Raw genomic sequence first — 19891 nt, 5'->3', positions numbered from 1 at the left:
CCTGGAGCTTGCCCTGAACTGAGCATGTTGGAAGGGGAAAGTGCCTCCTTTTCAACACCCCTGAAGTAAACCAAAGTCTACTTCCAGGCTGTCGTGGAGTGATTGAGTACAAGTCCTTTAGCACCCATCTGTTATCTCTTAATTAAAGTTTCTTCCTAATTATTTTTTCTTGTCAAGAGAGCAAAGCTGCTGACTCCAGGGATTTACCAAAGTAGAGCAAACAAACGCGGCTCTGCTTTCTGCAGTTCTTCATCAATGGACAAAATTAACTTGGAACGGCCCATATCTTTGGCTACATCAATGACACTTAATTACGCCTGTTTCCTTACAAAGATGTATCTAGTTTTAAATCACTTGTGGAAGAGCTGCCTCCTTAAGCATGAAATTCCTTCTCCTTGAAGGGGAGGTTTCTGCTGGCAACAAAATCTATGCCAAGACCAAGCGGCACCAAAGAGAACAGATGTGAAGAGATCAAGGATGGGATGTGCTTGGGGAAGTTGGTGTCAGGAAACCCTTTTCAGTGCCAGAGGCTGTTTCATCTCAAGAAGTGCAGACCTCAGGGCTGAGAAGCTGCAGGTGGGAATGGAGCCACTGGCATTCTTTGGACATGGTTGGTGCTGCTCAGGTCAGCGAGCACGAGTGCTGGAGCAAGAGAGAAGCCACAGGGTCATGCCATCGTTTGGTCCAGTGGCTGGAGAGGGCCAGGAATGTTCACCCTCCAGAGGGGAGATCATCAAGCCATCTCTCTTTCCCCTTGTTATCCCCACTCTCTGGGGCTCTATGCTTGTCTCCTGTGGGCTAATTCATCTCATTTACCATGGAAGTTGCAGGGTATGAGCCCTTGCTGGTGCATCTGGTCGGAAAGCCCTCGGCATAGCCCTGGTACTGCATAAATATTAAATGTAAAATTTATTAATACATACACAGAGAGCTCATTAGCCACTGAGATAATTATTCATGGCTAGCTGCTTAGGTGGGGTGTGGAACGTACAAAGGCTAACAGGGTGATGTGAAAACTTCTCTATCCGAAGGCACATATGTAATTTTCTGTCCTGCTACTGAAGTGCTACACGTCATGTTGGGGCAAGCAGGGACATGACCTTTCTCATTGCCTCAGTTTCCCCATTTGAGGAAGAGGAGAATACTGCAGAGTAGAGTGCTTGTGCCTGTTACCAAATATGCTTTGGTGCCATCCTTTTGCTCTCACTCTGCTTTCCCCAGCTGCAATCTCACAGCGCATTTGGGCAGAGGGCTCCTGGTGGAATAGTTGGCTCTGTCTGCCTGCAAACCTCTGTGACAGCGAGGGTGGTTTTGGCCCCCATGTATGTATGCTGGAAATGGCTTGCAAAGAGCCCTGGCACAAAGAGCCCCACTGAGGGGCTGCAGTGCACCCCAGGAATGCAAACCATCCTCTCTGCTTCCTCTTCTCACTGTTCTAAAGATCCCTCAGGCATCTGGGCACAGATCCCCAGACCCGCATCTGTGGGGCAGCCAGGGAAGGTGGAGGGTCCTAAGAGGAGTTTTCCTTCTTCTCACCATGGCACATACCAGGGCAGCGCTTGGATTTGCAGGATTTCTCTGTGTTGTAGCCCTTGCAGTCTTGAGACAGGTCTAGAAGGAAATAACGAGGTCATAGAGTGTCCTGAGTTGGAAGGAGCCCACAAGGGTCATCAAGTCCAACTCCTGTCCCTGCATAGGACAACCTGAAAATCCACACTGTGTGTCTTGAGGTCATTGTTCCTTAGTATCTTGAACACTGTCAGGCTTGAGGCTGTGACACCTCCCTGGGGACCCTGTCCCAGGGCTCCACCACCCTCTGAGTGAAAAGTCTTTTCCTAGTTTAGGTTCAATAAACCTAAATCGAAATGAAAATTATGTTTTTGTTGAGGAGCTCCAGCTAGGCAGGATGGGTTTGGAAGGCATCAAACATGTTCCTGTGGGCCCTGCATGTCAGTTGCTTTGTCCCATCTTCCCTCTATGTCTGTCCACTGGACCATTGTCCTGTTGGTCTCCATTGTGTTTCAGTTACACAGATCGTGCTGTCAAGTTGTCACTCATCCTCACTAAGGAGGGCAGGAACACAGCTCACAACTCATGTCACCAAGCTGCCCCAGTCCACCACTGGAAGCTGCGTGTGTCAGGTTGCCATCTTCTCTCCACTGGGGCTTTACAGGGCTAGGGGTAAATCTGTAATTTCTGCCTTCGTTATGCATCACCACAGCTCCTCTTCAGCTCTGGGACTTTATGTCATAAGCCCTGCTGTGCCTGGCTGTTGTGCTGTGCTACAGCAAAGGATGTGGTCCTTGGTGAGGCTGGATGCATGTCCCTGGCTGCGATGCAGCATCATAACCTCTCCATCTTCTGTGCTTCACCATCATACTATCACCTGACCCAAAAAGCAACATATTTTGGAGAAGCAGGGTGATGCAGGGGCAGGGCAGCTTCTCTGAGGATCACTTCTAGACAGTGATCACAGCAGGGCTGGTGGGAAGGGATCTGTGGAGGTATATAGTCCAATGTCCCTCTCAGGAGTATCCACAAGAGTAGGCCATGGTGTTGTCCTAAGAGCCCTGGCGGTGTCCAGGGATGGAGATCCCTCCTCTCTGTGGGTACCTGTCCCAGGGCTGCACCACCCTCCTGGAAAAGCAAGTTTCTTCCATGTTCAGCTTGAACCTCCCAAGCTGCAGCCCCTGGCTGCTGGCTCTTGTTCTGCCTGTGCCATTAGTCAGTGTTCATCCAGGAGGGCTGGCCGTACAACACAGGCGCAATCACCCTCAAATCCCATGTGTAACCAGTGATGTAATGACCAGGAGTGGGGACAAACCATCCTTCCGTCTTTGCTCAAGAGAGCTGAGATGCTCTGGGTGGGTGGGCTGCAGGCCAGCAGATTCCACCCATACCCAGCCTGTGGGAAGTGGAGGCTCCCAGTAGGAGTTCTGGTCACCCTTGCCTATCCCCATCCTAAAGTAGAACTGGTGTCCACAGCACAAGACAAGGCCGCTGCAGCACTGGGGAGGGGGCTGTCCCCATGGTGCCCCTTCCCAAAGAGAGGTGACACTGGCCAGCGAGGCTGGCACGTGTTCATGTGGCAGTGTGGTTTGGTGGGACTGCTATGCCTGACACAGGGCAAGAGGGACGTGGGGACCTGGCTCAGATCCAGTAAGAGCCTCAGCAAACCCAGCTAGGAGAAACGCCTCCTCCAAAGCTGTGCTTTGGGTTTCTCCTTTGTCAGGGGCCTTAAATCATTGCCTTGGAAAGGAGCATTGCTTTCAAAGATCTGTCTTCCAGGAATGGCTCCCTCAGCCCTTCTGGATGAGTGCCAATGTGTTTGCACTGTGTTTAAGGACAAATAGGAAATAATTCAAGGTGCCTTTTCCCCCTTCCCAGCTTAGTACTGCTGCAACCAGCTATAGACAAGCTCTCAGCCATAGACCTGAAAAGCAGACCTGGGCACCCCAAAGCTTCCTCCCACTCCAGGGGCCAGGCACTGTGCAGGCGGGGACAGGCAAGGCAGGCAGGTCTGTGGGCCCATTGCTGCAGTGAGCCTTTCTCCATGCAGGGCTAAAGGGTGGTGCAGTAGCTCCAGTGCCACTGTCAACCAGATCCTCAAGTGTAAGGCCAGGAGAGGCAATGATTTGCTGTGAGCCAGCAGGAAAGGGAAGAGAAAATGTCTTTACCATATGCAATAGCAGAAATTAGAGGAGAGCTTGAGTAAGATGCTGGAACTCTTATTTTAGCTGTGTTATCTATAACTATCCATCACCCATCTGCCTAGTCACCTGTCCGTCCATCCATGCATCCATCCATCCTTCCATCCATCTCCACAACCATTTGAACTAACTATCCACCAAACTCTTCTGCTGTTCATAGGTCCTTCCATCCTTCCCTCCACTTACTCTCCCATCTGTCCACCCATTCCTCCATCCACATACACTGCCAGCCAACCATCTCCTTACACTCTTACTCCTCCAACCTTTTACACATCTCTCCATCCCCATCTATGCCCATCCATCCATCCATCCATCCATTTGACAGTCATCCATCCTTTCATCTTCATACAATTCCCATCCAGCTAGCTGTCCATCTGTTTGTGAACACATGCATAAATTCGTCTGTCTGCCTGTCCATCTTCTTCCACACTTCTGCCTATCTGTCTGTTTATCTGGGCCCATTCCAGCTAGCCCTCCTCACACAGACGCCTCAGATTAGATGTTCTCCCCTCTTTCTGCCAGTCAGTGTATGTGCTAAGCTTTTAAAGACATTTGAAACACACTTGTCTGATCAGTGCAGTTTCTCAAATGTCCCCACCATTGACTAGTGTTTGAGATGATCCCGAGGCATCTCATCAACACCTTACTCACTACAACCCCATTTTTCCTTGTTCTTAACACCCCCTTTCCCAGCAGGGATAGAATCCCCAAAGGTGCTGTTTCTTTGTCAGAAGTAGTTGTCCTGACAGACCATTTGCAGGAAGACTCAGGCCTACCAGGAACATCTCCAGGGCCAGCTTTGCCCCAGGTCCCTCTCCTTCGCAGATGGGCTCAGTCTGTGGACTTTCACACAGGAATGGCCAGGTAGTCCCACCTATCAAAAGGACCCAGGAGCTGATGTCTAGAGTGGGAGAAAGGACCAGTGCAAGCATGGGAAGTGCTTCACCCATCCTTCCCCACCATCAGCTGCCTGCAGACTCCCTGGGCTCACTGGGTAGCTCGGCATTTTACTGACCTGGGTGGTGTCTTCTGCCATGGATTCATTTAATCACTATTTTCCCCAAAATGTTGACATCCACAGCATCTGATCGACATAGGTTTCTGTAATTTAATCACACTTTATGTGAAAAAGCGCTTTCTTTTGCTTGTTTTCCTTTGCTGGCCCTTAATTATTTTGTTAGGAGAAAGAGCAAGCAGTCCTTTTCTAGTTGTTCTCTCCATGTCACTCATTGTTGCTTAGATGTCTGTCACGTCTCCGCTCAATTGTTTCCTTTTACGGACGAACTGATGGATCTGCTAAGCCATCCTTACACAGGGGCTGTTTCCAGCCTTTGCTCTTCCCCCTTTTCTCTCTCTGCTCCATTTTCCACTGAACTGTCCTCCTAATGGCATGGGGACAGATTTGTTTATGGCTTTTAGAGTACAGTGCTCTTCATTTTCTTCTCAGTCACTTTCTGGATAATTCCTAGCATTGGGTTTGCGTTTTTGGTTGCCACTGAGCTGCTGTTTTCAGGCAAGTGAGCGTGATGACTCCAAGATATATTTCCATGGAGGCTGCACCTCATTTGGAGCTGTGAGTGGCAGGAGAAGCAAGTCCATCCGTGTTACTGCCTGGTGGGTCTGTACCGTGATGCCCCTCTGCAACACTTTTGCACCCAGCTGTAGTTCGGCTGCCCTGGCAGCCTCAGCAGCACACTGTCTCCTCTCACTTCCTCAAACCACTTTTCCCTGTGAGTTACAAGGGTTTTGGGCAGCTCTGATCCAGCTGTGATCTCTGTCGGACTTCACCAGTGATGTCTTCTACTGCCACGTCTGATCGCTTGTTCTCAGCTTTGGTCTCCTGACTTTTAGCTGCTGTAAATCCGCGCAAGGACTTTCCTCATATGTCAGGGCTGCTTGGATTTCTTGAGAGGCACCTTGTCAAATGTGTTTTTGAAACCCGGGAGTATTTAGAGAACTGAACTACCCTTGCCTGTGCACAAAGGCTTGATGAAGCCTTGAAGGAACCACATCGCCTGCTCATCTGCCTGTCCTACTTCACCCCTTGTCATGCACACACACACACACACATGCAGCTTCATCCTTGCCATGCTTAGCACAGCCAGTGTAGCAACACAGGAAAGATTCAATTGCTAAGGATCATTAACAAATGTCAGCTCAAGCTCCTGTCCAGAAACCTGAGAAAATTCAATTAGGCAGCTAGTGCACAATGGGCTGAATTGCCCCACTCGCAAGATGCTAAATCAGGCAGCTCAGCAAGGCATCGTGTTATTGTAGAGAGAGAAGCCAGGCAGGGAGACAAACAGCATAGCATCCACCGAGCACCTGCCCCTTTCCAAATCACAACATGGTGAGATTGCAATCCTCCCACCTGATTTCTTAGGCAGGGAATGTCAAGGGCAGCTGCCTACTTTCCACCTGTGCTAGTAAATAACTTGAGTTTTCTGGTGACACGTCCTGGGATTTGTCATCTCTCTGCTGGGAATTTCTGATGTATGCATTTGGTTTGCCTCCTGCAACAAATCACATAGATACAGGAGTGGTGGTTTGCTTGGTGACCTACTGGTTTGAGCATCCAGCTTTGCTGTGAGGCATTTGACTGGTGAGCCACACGTGCATCCCTGATGTCTTCTCCAATGTAAAGGTCAGAGGAAAACATTCTGTGAGATGGAGGTATGGACACAGTCCATGAGTCCCAATCTGCTGGTCCATGCCAGTTGGTACACTCTGGTCTAAGATTAAAATAAATCATTATCAGAGCCAGGAGGAGAACTTGGGCTTCCCTGGCCACCAACACAGTGTCAGTCCATGCCCAAGTTCTTCCCTCTACTTCCTAGACAAGTGATGGTAAGATGCTATTTCCTGCCCCCGGTTTCTTAGCTTACCTGGTTTTCTCCTCTTCCTCCTCACAGACAGCCACATCCAGTATGAGCGAGTAGGTGCAGATGTGACCATGAAGTGTGGCTCCATGGACTGGGATGCAGCTGTGACCTGGACAGCCAATGGCACCGACATCGATGAGTCCCACCTGAATGGGTCCTACTTGATCCTGAAGAACGTCGACCTGACGCAGAGTGGCCAGTACTCCTGCTACGAGGGCTCCTCCTGGCACCTCAAATACCAGACCTACCTGAGGGTGGGAAGTGAGTACCCCAGCATGTGAAATTGAGGGGCACAGTGCTCCCATAATGACCTCTCATAGCCCCCTCCTGCCATGACAACTCCTCTACTTTCCGCACATACAGTTGCCTGTTGCACCCTGCCATACAAGCACCCCGTGATCTACTAATCCCAGCAGCAGAATGCCAGAATCAGCCCCACCTGCCCCAGACTTTGCATCAAAGCCAGTAGATGCCCCAATAATACTTTGAGAAGGGATGTTGCTTCTCTGTCCAGCCCAGTGCCTACCTGGAGTCCTGTGTGAAGCTCTGGAGCCCTCAGTACAGGACAGACATGGACCTGTTGGAGAGGGGCCAGAGGAGCCACAGAAATGATCAGAGGGCTGGAACAGCTCTGCTGTGAGGACAGGCTGAGAGAGTTGGGGTTGTTCAGACTGGAGAAGAGAAGACTCCAGGTAGACCGTATTGAGGCCTTTCAGTACTTAAAAAGGGCCTATAAGAAAGATGGGGACAGGCATTTCAGCAGGGCCTGTTGCGATAGGACAAGGGGTAATGGTTTTAAACTAAAAGACATGAGATTCAGGTTGGACATTAGGAAGGTACGAGGGTGGTGACACTCTGGCAAAGGTTTCCCAGAACGGTTGTAGATGCCCCATCCCTGGAGACATTCAACCCCAGGCTGGACAGGGCTCTGAGCAACCTGATCTGATTGCTCATTGTAGGGGGAGGTGAACCAGATGTCCTTTGAAGGTCCCTTCCAACCAAAACTATTCTACGATTCTATGACCACCATCTCTGCAGATGGAAGGAGTTTGGGATGAGCTGTGAGAGTGGATTGCAACCGGAAAGGAGAAGTCCTGGCCACGGTTACTGCAACATGGTTGTTTCAGAGGAGCGGCCCCTGTGGTGACAGTTGCTGTTTGTTTGCAGGAACCGCATCCACAGGTGTGTTGGAGAACAGCTGCGTGTTCCCCATCATTTTCTATGGCTTGAGCACAAGATGCGCTGACTCACACGTTTCAGCGTGGGAGATAAGAGTTGTGCTATATTTCACGTGATGCTGAGAGCTGATAGCAGCCATTGTGTTTGGTGGGATGCTGTATTTGTACAGCTGATGGCAACTGTGTGTTTTGCAGTACGGCATCTGCAACTGGCAGTGGTGGGTGTCTGGGAGCACCAGCCGGTGTAGCTGGTTGTGGGATGGTGACTGCTGTGGAGGATTCTGCGGGGCACCAGCTGGGAGCCACAACATGTGGAGATGCATTCTGTAGGTGGTTGTACTTTCCCAGGTTTTGTGGGATGTGGCAGAGCCTTTCTCTGCTTCTCATCTCACCTTCAGGACCTTCATCAGAATTAAGGTGGTTGTTTCCATCCTAGACCATAGTCCAGGGGCAGAGGGTTGCAGGAGGACCAGCTGTCACGGAGGTACACCAGAGTCAATTTAGGCAGGCAACAAGCTCCAAACAGACTTTGTTCTAACTGGAACTGTTTAACAGAAACCAGCTACAAACAGGGTTTATCCAAAGTTAATTCAGCACTCTGGTAACATTATACAACACAGGTTCAGATACTGGTTAGGAGTTCAATTACTACACAACCTACTCAAACTCAAAGCCCTCAAATCCTGAAATTCTAAAGCAGGAGTATCAAACTCATTTTCACAGGGGGCCAGATCAGCCCACATCAGTTACAGTTATGCAGTCCTAAAATTACATTTGACCCTTTGAAGGCAACTGCAAGGCTGGTGTGGCCCCCAGTGAAAATGAGTTTGACACCCCTGCTCTAGAGCGATGATTCAAAATGGGAATCTTTCCACTCTGTGTCAAAGTGAGGACTCTCAAGGGTACCCAGATCACTTACCAGGTTGGCAAGGGGTCTCAGTCCCTGGGTAACGTTCCTTAGATGGCCAGTCTAAGGAGGAGAGTCTTCAACTGCAGACCCACTGCTCCAAGGAAGACCAGCTGAACTGGGGTCTCTAGTGGGCTCCATTTATACCCTAGTTCAATCTGACCTGTGGTAATTTATGGTAATAGTCCAGAATCTTCTCTCAACCAAGGTATCTCATTGGCCTTGCGTGTCAACCAAGGGGCATGTGCGTGATCATAGTGGTTCATCAGCCTAGAGGTTTCTGTTGGTCTGGGGAGGGAGAGAGTGCATCTGCCACACGAGGTATGGTCTGCATAAGCCCTGAAGATCAAACAGGAGGGTCTCTCTGCACCTGTAGGTCAGACTGAAGAAATCCAGGTTTTCAGAGATGCTACACAGTGACCAGCTCATGATTTGGGGTTCCACTAGGAGGGATCCTGGAACATGGACCAAGGGGAAGGGATGCTGGCAGAAGGTGAAAGGCAATGTGAGAAGCATGTGGGGGTCAGCAGTCAGTGTAGGGCAGGGGGTATGGCAGTGAGTATGTTCTGGGTTTGGGAGCATGGCGGACAAAAACACACTGGCAGATGAGCCAGGGAACTCTCAGCTGCACTGTCGGGGTGAGGAGGTGCTCATGGGTTGTTCAGTGCCACTCACGTGTGGTTTGGAGGTGCTTATGGGTGGTGAGGTGGTGCTCACGAGTGGTTCAGACATGGCCAGGTGTAGTTCAGGGCTGCTCAAGGGTGGTTCGGTACTGCCCACGTGTGGTTCGGTGGTGCTCATGGGTGTTTCTGGTGTGCTCACAGGTGGTGAGAAGGTGCTCACGGGTGGTTTGGAGGTGCTCACAAGTGGTGAGGTGATGTTCACAGGTGGTTCCGAGGTGCTCACAAGTGGTTTGGAGGTGCTCGCAGGTGGTGAGGAGGCCAGGCAGGCAGGAGCTGGAGGAGGCTGTGTATCTCCTTTGCTTGGGCACGTGCTCACCAGACACCACTTGGGGAGAGGTCCTAGGCTGTGCCATTACATGGGGAGCCGCAGCTCAGGTCTGGAGGAAATGAGGGGACTGGGGAGGGGGCTGCAGCCTCCAACCACCTCCTCTGCAGCTGTGGCATCACAGTGACTTTGTAATGGCTCTTCTGTCTGCTAAGCACCTTGCTAATAGTAACCCCTGTCAATCCACTCAGGGGCCCCTGGGAATTGCTCAGTGTTATAGCCCAAATCCTGCTGTTTCCTATTACTGTGTGTTACCATTTGCTGATGGCTCATATCCCCTCTGAGCACCAGGCATCTGAGGAACCCAGTTGGACACAGCAGGGGCCACCAGCCCCAGGAGAGAGGGTGACAAATAAATAAGCAAATGCCTGGTGTTGTTAATGCAATTAAACATGCAAGGAACTAATCAGGTGAGATGCTTTTAGTGGTAATTAATTTAATTGCCTAGATTTTAATTTAATGTTCTCTAAGAGGTTTCTTTTCCCAGCGCTGCCACCCCCAGCCCCTGCCTGCATCCCCCAACTTTCCTGCCTCTGCAGGGCATGGCTGATTCCTGCAAGGTGCATGGGCTGCTGCAGAGGAGTGGGTTTGGGAACATCTCAGGAGGGGATGGAGATGATGGAGATGGAGATAGGCAAGGGGATGAAGAAGGAGATGGTCATGGGGATGGAGGTGGTGGAGATGGGTGGCTTGTGAGAGGTTTGCAGCACGGCCCTGTGGTAACATCCCTGCTGAAGCTGAGTGCACTGGGAGCCCCAACCTGCAATATGCGGGATTTTGAACTCGTTTTGTTTCAGTTGCACAGGAAGGTAAATGAAAACAGGCCTGTGTCTGCGCTTTCCTGTCTTACTGGGGCAACAAGAAAGATGACACCAACAGGAGTAAGTGGCTGGGGGGACAGCACAAATAAGTGCTGGAGATCTGACTAAACAAGCGATGGTACCTAGAGCAGTGAGGCAGGGGCAGTCCCAAGCAGACAATTCCACAGGAAGGATGTGGGGAGGGAGCAAAGAAGCATCGAGGACCAGGAAAGGGTGTCAGTTAGCAAAGCAAGCCCGTTCATGGGGGTCAGGGATAAATGGAGACCTGCCAGGAGTCAAGCTGAGTAAGACCTTGCAGAGGAAATGAAAAGACGGGTTAGCCATATAAATCCGGAGCAAATGAGGAGAGGAGAGCAGAGCTGGCCGTGCAGCCACATTTCAGGGGAGATTAAAGGTAAAACTGACAGAGCCTGATGCCACGTGAGCCCTACTCGATCTGAGTGGCAATGCTCAAAGTGAGGGCAGCACAGGCTGACAGAGAGGAGGGAGGATAGACCTGGAGATAGCCCTCCACCGTGGAGGCACCTTCAAAGAAAATGATGCGTTGGAGGCTTGGGGAGCACCTCAGGCCCAGGTGAGGGCCTCTGCTGCTCATTAGCAAGGCTCAGTAGTGGCTGAGAGGTCAGCAGCGGTACCCGGTGCTGTGGGGAGAGGTGACGTGTCTCCTGTGCTCGAGACAAGGAAAAATCCCAGTCAGGCAGCCTGACAGCAGGACCGCAGGGCACGCTTGGATGAGGGAACAGTTAAAGACATGGAGGCAAATGGAAAATGGGTGAAAAATGTAAGGGGGACTTGCCAGGGATATATCACACCAGATTAACCTAATTGCTCTCTTTGATAAGGGAACTGATTTCCTAAGCCCAGAAATGTGGTTGATGCAATCTGTCTTGACTTCAGTGAAGTATTTGCTATGATGTAACGTGGGAAATTATGAGTTAAACCAGAGAAAATGTGGATTAGTACGAGAGTTGGAACACAGCTTAGGAAATGGCTAAAGGGGATCAGATTGTGCTGAAAGGGGAGCTGCTGGGAGGGATGGGGGAGCTTCAGCATCAGCCTTCGGACCGCTCTCAGTAGTGTTGCCTGTAATGGCTCTGGCCCACGAGGACCAGGGACTGCTGGTGGGATGTGCCAATGGCTGTGGGAGGGGTTTCTGGGGGGAGGATCTCACTCTGAGAGGGGCAGGATGCTACGTAATGGTGCAAAAGGCACGAATTGCATGAAGGTGTCTCGTCAATGTGCTTCAGCAGGGAGGTGGGAGGACACAGGTAGCTCAGCTGGTCCTTGGGGTAGGGTTTGACACCCAGGTCCACATCTTGGGTGATGTGGTTGGGAGCCCAGCAGCAGCCCACAGAGGCTGGGGGTAGCCAGGCTGTTTTGTCCCCAGCAAAGATGAGGACACAGGCACACATACAGTGGGGACAGCGTGCATCCAGGGATGGTGTGACTGACAGATGGAGAGCCCACCTTGGAGAGGAGGAAGGACCCATGGGCTTGCTTATCCTTAAGGGTCCCAGATCAGCCATCTCCAGGACATGAATCAACCCAAGCACAAAACAGCTCAGAGGAAGGTGGCACTTCTCCAGGACTGCCTCTTCCAGGGGACTTTGAGCAGCAACATGTTGCTCTGACCCCTTTTTTCAGGCAGCTGAGCATGACGTGAAGCAGAGGAGAGCAACCAGGATGCTCTGTATTTGTCTCCAGTGGATCACCTGCCCTACAACCTGGAGAGCAGCAGATGCCTGAGCATGGCCAGATGAAGCAGAAGATGCAGCCAGGGCTTTTTGTATGCCAGGCATCTCTGGACTGAGCCCAGGGCTGAGCGTGGGTTGTGGGCAGGTGGGAAGGGAAGGCTCTCGGTACCATGAGCACAGTGCCAGGCTCCCGGCTTCCCAAGCTGCAGCTCTGTGTTTGGAAACGCACGGCCGGAGGGCCCAGGGATGGATGCAAGAAAGACATTGGGAAATAATGCGCTCTTGAGGTTTGGCACACGGCTCCGTGCATTACAGAATGTTATAAAAATACTGCTAATGGGCCAGAGAGGAGTGGAAACGCGCGGCGGAAAGGCTGCCAGAAGCTGGAGAGCGCACATGGGAGCAGGGAGGCCTTGTGTGCAAAGAGGGAAGAGAAGGAGGCAGCCAGGGCGGGTGTCCATCTGTCCTTCCGCTCCCATCCCTCTGTCCCTTTCTAACCTGCTTATCTCCATCCTGACCCATTGGCTCTGCCTATTTGCATCTCTGCTTTAGCCTGCTGCTCAGCTTTGAGGATGCCCAAGCACTGCCTCCATTGCTCTACCTGCTGCCAGGTGGGCTAGGATGCAGGCAGGGATGGGTTCTGCATGGGAAAGTACAACAAAATTCCCTCCAGCAGCAGGGACATGGGTCAGGATGGAGATGGCGGCTGGTGCAGTGGTGGCGCTGGAGCCTCACAGCCTGATGCCAGCCCCAGTCCTATCCCATGGGCATTGCTGCCTCCCAGGCAATGGTGGGAAAGGGACTGGCAGAAGGCGAGCGGCTCTGGGCTGGCCTCCTTCCTCCATGTCTGTCACTGCAGTGGCTGGCAAGAGAAAGGGGAAAAAACATGCGGTTTGACGGAAAACGACATGGAAAAACAACCAAATTAACAGAAAAACAAACAAAGCAAAACCAGAGAGAAGGCGGGGGAAGGGGCAAAGCAACAGGAACCACATGTGAGCAGGGAGGCCAGGAGAGCCTGAGTGTGTTCTCTGGCCTGATTAGCAAGCGATCAAACATTGGCCACTAATAAATAATCAGACCTCCTTTGTCTCTGCCTTAGAAGTCCCTTTCCTCCCAGCTGGGCTCCAGCTGCAACCGGAGGGTTGGACTGCAGTTTGCATCTTTGTGTTGTTGTTGTTTCTATAACTTTTTTTCTTTTTTGCCCATCCAAAATAAAGAAGAGATAAAGAAGGTAACAACATGCACCTCTGGCTCCCTAGGAGCAGGATGCAGCACCAGGGCAGGCATGAGCATCCCATGATGTGCAGGGGCTAAACAGCACAGGAAGGCAGTGCTGACGACTGGTGCCTGCCCTCCTGCTTCTGTAGGTTGGTTTCATGGGAAAATCTGCAGAATGGCACTGCCAACACTCCAGCTTGGGAAAACAGCAATTTGGCTGTTTCTGGCAGCCGGTGGTGAGGATGCCTGTGCCTCGGAGCAGGGTGCCGTCGCTCGGGTCAGTGCTGCTGCCGCTGGCGCGGATGCTGATGGAGCTCGGGGTCAGCGCGTGCAGATATTTCCCTGCTCGTGTCCAGCGATCTGTGACGCAGAGTTTGGTTTGCTTTTTGTTGTTGTTGTGGTGTTTGTTGTTTTTTATGTTTTTTTTTTTAAAAAAAAAAAAGCCCTTTTGATGGATTTTCCCCCGTGAACTTATCCAATCCCTTCCCACGACCATGTAAACTGAGGCTATTTCGAGAGCAGCAAGTTAAACACGACTACAACCATTCCCTGGCACTGGGGCCAGCTGGCAGGGAGCAGCACCCACCCCTGCAATTCACCCCTCACACCCTCCCAATGTCCTCCTGTCCCTCAGGAACAGCCCCGTGCAAGGTCAGCCTCAAGGCTGTGCCCAGGCCGTGCGTTAACACTAAACTGGACCAAACCTATGGCAGGGATGGGGCCAATAAATTTAAGCAAGTGGCTGCTGATGTTCCAGCATCAGGAGGTGCACTGCAAAGCTGTTTGGTGTATTGCTAGGGATGCGGTTGATTTTTCTGTATATGGCTGGGTAGATGCAATGGCCTTGGGGGGCTTCACAGCCAAGCGTCACCCCCTGGTTCCTGAGAGCCATGGAAAGGGAGTGTTACAGACGAGGTCAACCAGATTGCAGGAGTTCGTTGTTCATCAAAATTCATCTTTATTTCGTGAGGCATGCAGGCTCTCCAATTGCTGCCTTTCCATGCCGAGCTGTTTGTTCACGGCTGGGAAAACTCAACAGTCAAACTTTGCTGCATGTGCCCAGATTTCGGGTCTTGGCCTGGCTGGGAGCTGGAAAGGCATGCTGGGTAACAAAATGCAAATTGCCATCCCAGCTTTTTAAGGAGAAAGAAAAAAAAAAACAACCTAAACCAAAACCAACCACCCAAAAACCTCACCACACTCCCAAATGCAATTATTCCTAATTGAATGAGGAGCCGAACTAGAAAAACAAACACGTTTGCAGGCAGCGGGCGACCTTTCTGCCCTGTCTGACAGGATGCACACTGCCGTTTCACAGGGGGAAGGGCTGTATGAAGTGGTGCCCCATGGCCCGTGTGTGCACACACTTGCACACTCTTGCACGCTCTTGCACGCTCGTACCCGTGTGAGCACACACCCACGCCCCGTTGTGTTCCTCCCGTCCTTCCCCTCGCCGGGCTGGGCAGCCTGCCCAGCTGCAGCATAGCAGAGTGATGCTTCTTTGGCTCACTGTGTAAAATATGATAATCTGGGGCAGTCGGTGTCAGAAACAATAAAAATATCCCCTCTCCCATCCTTGTGGCCCCCCCCTTCGTGCGGGGAGCTGGGGGCGCTGGGGAACGCGTGGCGGTGGGGCGAGCAGAGCGGCACGTGGCATTTATTAGGTGCTGCGGCATGGGAACGCAGCTCCTGCGGCTCTGCCCTGGCCTCGCTGATGCTCTGGCTTGCAGAGCCTCAGGGAAGAGCATGTCTGGGAGATGGCCAATGTGTGCAGGGTCCCATGTCCTGCTGCAGGTCCCCACCAGCACCTGAAGGGACTTGGCCCCATGCTTGACCCCACCGACTGATGAACCTATGCCAGGCTGGGAGGTACGGAGAGCTCATAGCTTCACCCTTTACCTGGGTCATGGCAGCAACATCGCATGGCATGAGGGCACCAAGAAGCAGAGAAGGTGGCCACCCCTTGGCCAGCCTGCTACTCAGGGTGGGGGTGGGAGAGTCATGGTGTTGCCGGTGACCAGCCAGAGCCAGGAATGCAGTACCCATCAGTGAGAGGGTGCTCCCAAATGCAAGGACCCCTTTGGGGAGCCCCCAGCAAAGTCCTGAACTTTGGACCTGGATGTGAAATGAAGCCAGAGGCTCCCTGTGCATCCCTTCCTGCAGTGGGCCTGCTGACGAGATCATGGGATGGGGCAGGGGAGCAGCCTGGCTTTTCTCCCCGACCTGTCCCAGCAGCTGCCGGACTGGAGGAGAAGAGGAAAAAGTGCTTTGAGGCTTGGCAGCTTCACTGGGAAACACTCCCAAGTGCTTGCCTAGCACAAATGCAGAAGGCTGCATGCCATACCAACGTCCCGTGTCTCAGGCAGATGGCAGCACAGCCTCCTCCTGCTCTCCTGAGGTTTGTTTATCCTTCTTAACATGACAAAACCAGCTCCCTAATTAAAGAAGCCCAAGTCCAGTCTAAACAGCTTCCCACAGCCCCTGCTTCCCAGTGATGGGAATTAGGGCTGCCCTGGGGCTGGGAGGACAAAGCCGCCTGGGCCACAGTCTGGGACCTTTCGTGCCAGGAGAAGCACAGGGGACACATGCTGGAGGGGACACACGCTGGTGGCACGGCACTCTGTTTGCACTGGCCTCCGCGCCAGGAAGGATTTTGTCTCAGCTGCTCATAAGTGCCTCTTGTCAAAATATTTGGCATGAGCTTCCTGCCGCCCGCCATTGGTGGGTCTTCGGCTTCAAGTGCACTGGGAAGGGAGGGACCAGCCAGGCTGCGGCCACCTCCTGTCACCACAGCCATGGGGCAGAGAGCAAAGGGGCTGATGCTCTATGTGTGGGTGCTGCTTTTCCTTCTCCACTTAAAGAAAATCACAGTCTGCTTCCTAGATGGTGCTGGAAGAAGAAACCCCGTCAATGTCACCAACACAGCGTACAGCTCTTGCCTGTCACTGGCCACATGTACCCTTGTCTGAAGGGACCCAGGCCAGGTAGTCATCCCAGGGACGGAAGACCCCACAGTGGGGATCCTCTGTGACCCCATCTCTCCCATCTGGAAGGAGAGGAGATGGCAGGCAGCAACAAATCCTTGTCTTTTTGCAGCTTCCAGTGCTTCTCCGTCCGTCTTCGAAATTACCAGTGGTGGCCCAGGCAGGAGATGAAGTCCCGGCTGGGTTGGGGCAGGATCCAGTGTACTTCAGCGTGAAAGACATTGTCATTAGCTATGGTTTCCCAAGCCAGTACGTCTGCTGTGAATAATTTAGCAGAGTAAATGTGTGCTAACAGCAGGTCAGGGTGGGAAGGAGAGTTTTGGTCCTGGAAAGCAGGGAAGGGCACTGGGAATAAAGTGAGATTATTTTCCTCCCGTTAGCAGGACAGGGTGTTGACTCCCTCCGGAAAAGGAGTCAGAGGGTTCCCATGCCCGATGGATCCCTTCTCTCCCCAGTCCCCTCCCAAGCTGTCAGCATCGGTACCAGAGGCAACTGCAGGACAATTTCCAGTTGCTCTTGCTTCAAGCACTTTAATGCTGTTTAAACAATTACGCAGTTGATAAATTTTGACAAGAAGAGATAGAAATAGCCTGGGAGAGCCACGCAGTAGAAATGCTCTAAACAGATGTCCCTTTTCTCCCCCCTCCTCTGCTCCCTGGGGGTCTTTATCGTTTGCTGCCAACTAAACAAGACACTGTTTGCTTGAGTTGGGATGGTGGGGAGGGGGAGAAAAATGCCTTATTAAAATGGTTTATGATATGGTCCCTAGGGTGACGGCTGCTTGTTTTCTCTCCAGGATGGTCTTCTCTGCACCGACAGGAGCTGTGCACGGCCTGCCGACCGCAAATATGGCTAACGAGGGGCTGTTTGTCCCTGTCCCCACTGGTTCACTGGCTACCAGACTGGGCAGCCTGGCTGCCAGGGACACAGGGGAGGGAGAGGGGCATGAGCTGATTTCCAAAAGCAAGTGAGCAATGATAACCAGCTGCGCCAAGCAGCATGGGGAAATTTGGTCTCGCTCTGGGGACATGAGGAGTCAGAGGCCAGCAGTGCCTGTACAGAACCTCATGCAGAGGGGACCAGGGGTGGCTGCCTGGTGCTGTGGTTTGCCCCAGCTGAGAAATGTGGAGGACAGAGTGGCCATGAAACCTGGGCTGGGTGAGAGTCAGGTCCACCGAGGAAACTTGATGTCCTGCGTGGCTGAGCTTGGATGTGTAGAGAGAGGAGGTGGATGCTGCTGTCCATCTCTGGAGGCCAGGAGACTACTTGGTCCATATCAGGAAACCATGGGGAAGTTAGGAGCCAAACCTGAAGCCGTAGTGCTGTGTTTTCACTGATGCTGGGCTGCCCTGTTCTGAGCGCCCCCGGCCGTTGATGTTTTGCCTTGCCACAGCTTTACAGTGTGTGCAGCTTTGTGCTGAGCACACCCCAATTCAGTGCATGTCCCACAAGGAGCAGCTTTGTGTGGGGTGTCACGCATCACAGGTGCACATGCTGTACTTTCTCAGTCAGGGAAGAAAGCAGAAGGCTGTGAGCAGCTCTTTACCTTTCGGCTGCTTTCAGGTTGCTCTGCAGCCTGTGTTGGTCCAAGCCAAGTGCCCGGGCACTCGGGCAGGCTGGAGCCAGAAGCTGTGAAATGTGTGTATGGTGAATGGGCTGACATTCATCATCTGTTGTTTTTGGAGTTGACATGGTGCCATTCACTTTTTTGGGGAACAGGTGCTCTGATGGCGGTGGACATGCTGATGGCATGTCCCACGGGTCCTGGTACACACCTATCCTGGAGAAGTACCCAAGGCAGTTTGTGCTCCCGAAGCCATCCCTGTGGTGAAGTGAGAGCCCAAACTGTCAGGCACCGCACAGGCATTTGAGCACAGAGGGGAGGGTGCTGGGCAGAAAGGTGCCCATGCAGGTGTCAGTCCAGGATGGAATAATCTGCCTGTGTGTACCTGTGCATCCCTGCCTGCATGGCACAGCATCCCTGCCTGCAGAGCCATGTGGCTATGTGGCCCGGTGGGCAGCTCTGTTGCTTGAAAGACAGTATGCAATGGGTTTGGATGTGCCTGTGCCTGCTTTGCAAAGAGAGGATCCCAGCATGGAGGATCTCTGACTGTTTTGGGCATGTTTCTGGCTGTGCTTTTCTAATGCTTAGTCCTTCATTGCAGACTTTGTCTCAGCTATCTGTGTTTGGACCCAAGCTGCTTCCCCTTCCCCCCATGTCTGACTTTCCAGAGTCACCAGCCACGTGCAGGTGCTCTCTGCAAATGTTCTTTGGCCTCATTAGCATCTTCGTCCTCTTCCTTGAGCCCACCCAAAACCCAGGGACGTGGACTTTGTTGCTGCACTAAGGACACAGAGCAGCCCCTGCCACCTCCCGTTCCCCTCCTTGCCAGGGAAAAGAGCCCCAGCTCAGTGAGAAGCCAAGGGGTCAGAGCATAAATGAAAAGGCAGGAGGGGAAACTGAGGCACAGACTGGGGAGCAGTTTCCCAAAGCCACACAACTGGGCTTAGAAACCGGATTGGTGATTTATAGCCCTCCTCACCCTGCCTGGCTTCCCAGCTCAGGGGTGCTGTGTTGGGCCCCCCCACCCCAAGGCTCCCACCACCACAGTGCACCCCAGGGGAGCAGCACACCCCAGTCACACAGGACTGGGTAGCTCTGCATGGCACCATGAAGCAATACGACCCATGGACAGCCAGCCTGGAGGTATCACCTGTGGGCAACCTCCACACATGCTTCTCTTTCTGCCACAGCCTCCATCATCCAGCCCTTCCTCCCATCTCTCCTCCTCCTTCTGCTGCCCAGCCAAGCAAGCAGGACCTGGCTGAGCATGGCTGGCCAGTATGTAGGCTTATTTCTGCTTCTTTCTGTTCTCTGCAGCAACTCCTGGTCTGCAGCAGGGAGACAGCCACAAATCTTGGGGAGGGGACAGTTCCCATACCTACAGTTGACCTGCCACATTGGACATGAGTGGTGAAATAAGGTCCCAGATCAGATCCCTGCATTCCTTCTGGAGAACAGAGTGTGAGAGCTGGTCCTGTGGCCAGGCTTGCTTTTCACATTAATGCAAAGCAAGTGAGAAAACGCTGCTGGCTTGGGGGCTGTGCTAGAGCACAGGGCAGCTCCTTGCTGCAAGTGCTGCTGGTGACACGTGGCTTTTGCAAACCAGGCTTCCCTTGCTGGAGCAGTGTCAGCACACCAACAACGCTCACATCGCCTCTGGAGACTCAGGAGGGCAAACACCACTCACTTTTAACTTGCCAAGGAAGCGTTGGTGGGTGTAATTTTTGCCATAGCAGAGCAGAATTGCATTAGCACTAGTGCGGGGGCCACTGCGTGAGCCTGTGGAGGATGCTGAGGGTTTTGTTCGGAAGTGAAAAAGAGTGGTGGGCTTTTTCACGGGCATTAAAAAGCTCACAAAGCTGCCGTGACACATCGTCAGTGAAGGCATCATTTTGGTGCATTCCCTTCCCTTGCTTCCCCAT

At 52.4% G+C, this 19891-nt stretch overlaps 1 protein-coding gene across 4 annotated transcripts in view; it reads left to right on the top strand.

Moving 5' to 3' along the window:
• CNTFR (ciliary neurotrophic factor receptor) overlaps nucleotides 1-19891 on the top strand; it is a 216199-nt gene that overhangs the window by 147226 nt on the left and 49082 nt on the right. For all 4 annotated transcript variants that reach the window (XM_071802309.1, XM_071802310.1, XM_065860716.2 and 1 more), the window contains one exon: nucleotides 6623-6853. In XM_071802309.1, coding sequence (XP_071658410.1) covers nucleotides 6623-6853 — 231 coding nt within the window. The remainder of the gene's footprint in view (nucleotides 1-6622; nucleotides 6854-19891) is intronic.

This window comes from Patagioenas fasciata, chromosome Z (genome assembly GCF_037038585.1).
Source record: "Patagioenas fasciata isolate bPatFas1 chromosome Z, bPatFas1.hap1, whole genome shotgun sequence".
Lineage (NCBI taxonomy): Eukaryota > Metazoa > Chordata > Aves > Columbiformes > Columbidae > Patagioenas > Patagioenas fasciata.
The sequence above is the reverse complement of the archived record's forward strand: the minus strand, read 5'-3'. Positions and strand labels throughout refer to the sequence as shown.